Genomic DNA, 3,096 nt, shown 5'->3' with positions numbered 1-3,096 from the left:
TTGAGACAGAGTCTTGCCTTGTTGCCCAGGCTGGAGTACAGTGGCGCAATCTCAGCTCCACACCCTGCAACTTCCACCTCCTGGGTTCAAGCAATTCTCCCACCTCAGGCTCCCAAGGGGCTGGGATTACAGGTGTCTGCCACTACACCCGGCTAATTTTTTGTATTTTCAGTAGAGACGGGTTTTCACCACATTGGCCAGGCTGGTCTTGAACTCCTGACCTCAGGTGAGCCACCCGCCTTGGCCTCCCAAAGTGCTGGGATTACAAGCATGAACCACCACACCCGGCCATTCCTCTACTTCTTAATCTGGAAAATAAGCAAGTGATCTTCCTTCCAGTTCTACCCGTTATACCATCATTCTTATTTTATTTGCCATCAGGATGAAATCCAGATTCACCAAGAAGAAAATGCTTAAGTGTTTAGAGCAAACATTTTTTTAAAAATTCTGACCTCCTCCCAGAAGGCTGTTACATTCTCCATCACTACTTCTGTAGTTGTTAAGTTATATTCCAATGTCTTATATTCTTGCTTTTGTAAGAAATCCTATTTATAAAAAAAGAGCAAAAGCATAATACGGAATCAGAATAGCATTAATGTATTATTACATCCACTTTATACTCTCATCATGCTACATCTTATATATAAATTTTAAGAATGAAATAGTAATTATTTCTTAATAAAATAATTTTATTACAGTGTTCTACAGTTAGTTTGTCAAGCACTAGGATTCATCATATTTGAAATATACTCTTCAACCATGTGATACTTTATAAAACGTTTTATACATTAGATTTAACATACAATTGATTCTTCCTTGTACTATTACATGCTAACCTTAGTGATGAATTTATAAAGCAACTCTGAATTACCCACTAATGTGTCTTAATCCAACATTGGACAAAGAAAAAAATGAATGTCTTCATCTTAATAGCACCCTCCTTATTAAAGACCTCACGAGCATCACTTCAGTGGGTTAAGGAAGGATGTGAAGGTATATAACTAGGCTTAAGGCATCAAACTGTGATTCTAAAAGAAAGGCTCTATTAGAGACTCTCAATCAGTTTCTTTAGGGAAGGTAGGAGCATAAGGAAGAATTAAGTCCATGCATCCTGAAGTCTTGGCCATAAGAAGTAATGAAAAAAGCCTGGTCCTTGCCTTGCTTCTTCATTTTCTTCTCTGCTCCTCTCTATGTCTCTTTTGGTTTCTCTCATTTGCTGTCAGTTTGGTTTCCAAGATCTATTTCTCTGTCTCTATGCTCCTGTTCAGTGACTCTCCCCAGGTCTGTTTCTTCTTCTTTATTTCTTTCTCTCTCTTCTCTCTCAATGGGTTAACAGAAGGCAAGATGATTCCTAGAGCTACTTATTATGATTGAGAGCTACATTCACCACTTTATCTACATCACAGATCTCAAAATCCCTTACTCTCAGGGCCAAACAGGTGATATAATTAGGAATGGGGCTGAGAAGAAAGCGTGATGAACTGGATGGGGCAGGTGCTCTGCAAGGAGGGAGCTGCCACAGTTTGTGGAAAAGGAGGACCCAGTGACTAATTATTCCAATTCTCCAAAAAAGGCTGAACATAGGAGTGTGAGTGTGTGTGTATGTGTGTGTGTGGGGGGGATTTCTCCTAATTTTTAATTTAAGGCAACCAATTCAAATGTTTTTAATTAAAGTTTAAACAAAACAAGTCAAGGAGCCAAAATTAGGTGTATGGGCCACCATTTGCAACCTCTGGCGTAGATTAAATAATGGCAGAACTACCTAAAAGTGGTTCACCCTTCACCCTCATTTTTATTTCTGTCACAGAGACATATTTTCTGGGTTAAATATTTTTTAAAAACAGCAAAAAAGCATTATAACCATTTATTTGCTTCTTAATCATACACAAGTTTATCCAATTAGCTTTGTATAAATTGAATCATCACCTAAAGACTTCAGAATTTCTCAAAGCTGCCAGCTACATCAGCATTATTGGGATTTTAAGGTGATTTGGCATAAAACGCCATTCTCATCCATCATACTGCCCAGAGAAATGCTAGGAAAAATTTAAGGTGAACATTCCTATTATTAGCTAGCAAATTTTATAACTTCCTAGTAAATGAAATTTTTTTCTATCTTTTTGCACATTTGCAAAGTTCCTTAGAACTGATCTATTGATTGATTACTTAAATCATAGTATATAATGCAACATTATGGTATATTACCTGTATTTTGTTTATTGCTCCAAGAGAGTCATACCATGTTTGTACAGCCCAGGGAAATTGTCGAGTGACTGCCATGCGCAGAACAATGCAGAATGAGATAGTTGTAAAGATTTTTCGGAGGACGATTCCTTTGATTAGTGCATATGGAAGCACAGATAAAAACACCACAAAGAACCCTGAGAAGAAGAAGGCTGAGCTATTGAAGTATCTCACATAGGCTGCCTTCCGAGTCAGTTTCAGTTCTGTTCTATGAAAAAATAATAATAATAAAATTTGAGATGTTATTTATTTTTCAAATATCAGGTATCTTGGAACGTAAGATCTGAGCATGGTTTCCAGAGTCTTTCTGCCCATACTTTTATCCTGGCTCCATATCGTATCACCTGTGTGACCTTGGGCATGTGATTTAATCTCTCTGGGCCTCAGTTACCTTATATGAAGGGATAACAATGAAAGTACCAGTGTTTTGCACATACTTATTAACATTATTATGACATTATATTTATGCCTTTATTCACTTCATTATTAACTTGTAAGATTAGTTAGACTAATCATTTTTTGCTTGTTGGTTGGTGTTTTTAAAAAATTAAGTATGGAAATGAAAATAACTTTGCAAGATTTATTTAAAAAAAAGATAATTCTGTGATTACCAAATGGATTTTTAACACTGGAAATTCTAACTTGGCTTCAAGGAACATTGAAAGTAACATAAAAGCTACAGAGAAGTGGTTCTCAAACCTTAGCATGTATAAAAATCACCAGAGATACTTATTCAAAATACCGTCTTGGCTGGGCGTGGTGGCTCAGGCCTATAATCCCAGCACTTTGGGAGGCTGAGGCGGGCGGATCACCTGAGGTTGGGAGTTGGAGACTAGCCTGACCAACATGGAG

General features: G+C 37.3%; 1 protein-coding gene across 2 annotated transcripts in view; it reads right to left on the bottom strand.

Moving 5' to 3' along the window:
* The window catches only part of CFTR (CF transmembrane conductance regulator), a 181,946-nt gene that overhangs the window by 125,355 nt on the left and 53,495 nt on the right, over positions 1–3,096 (bottom strand). For both annotated transcript variants that reach the window (XM_017535077.1, XM_037740808.1), the window contains exons 8-9: positions 2,206–2,452; positions 453–545 (exon numbers count right to left, since the gene is read on the bottom strand). In XM_017535077.1, coding sequence (XP_017390566.1) covers positions 453–545; positions 2,206–2,452 — 340 coding nt within the window. The remainder of the gene's footprint in view (positions 1–452; positions 546–2,205; positions 2,453–3,096) is intronic.

The sequence above is a fragment of the Cebus imitator genome, unplaced genomic scaffold, assembly GCF_001604975.1.
Source record: "Cebus imitator isolate Cc_AM_T3 unplaced genomic scaffold, Cebus_imitator-1.0 Scaffold90, whole genome shotgun sequence".
NCBI classification, from domain to species: Eukaryota; Metazoa; Chordata; class Mammalia; order Primates; family Cebidae; genus Cebus; species Cebus imitator.
Note: the sequence above shows the minus strand (reverse complement) of the source record. Positions and strands in the feature narration are given on the sequence as shown.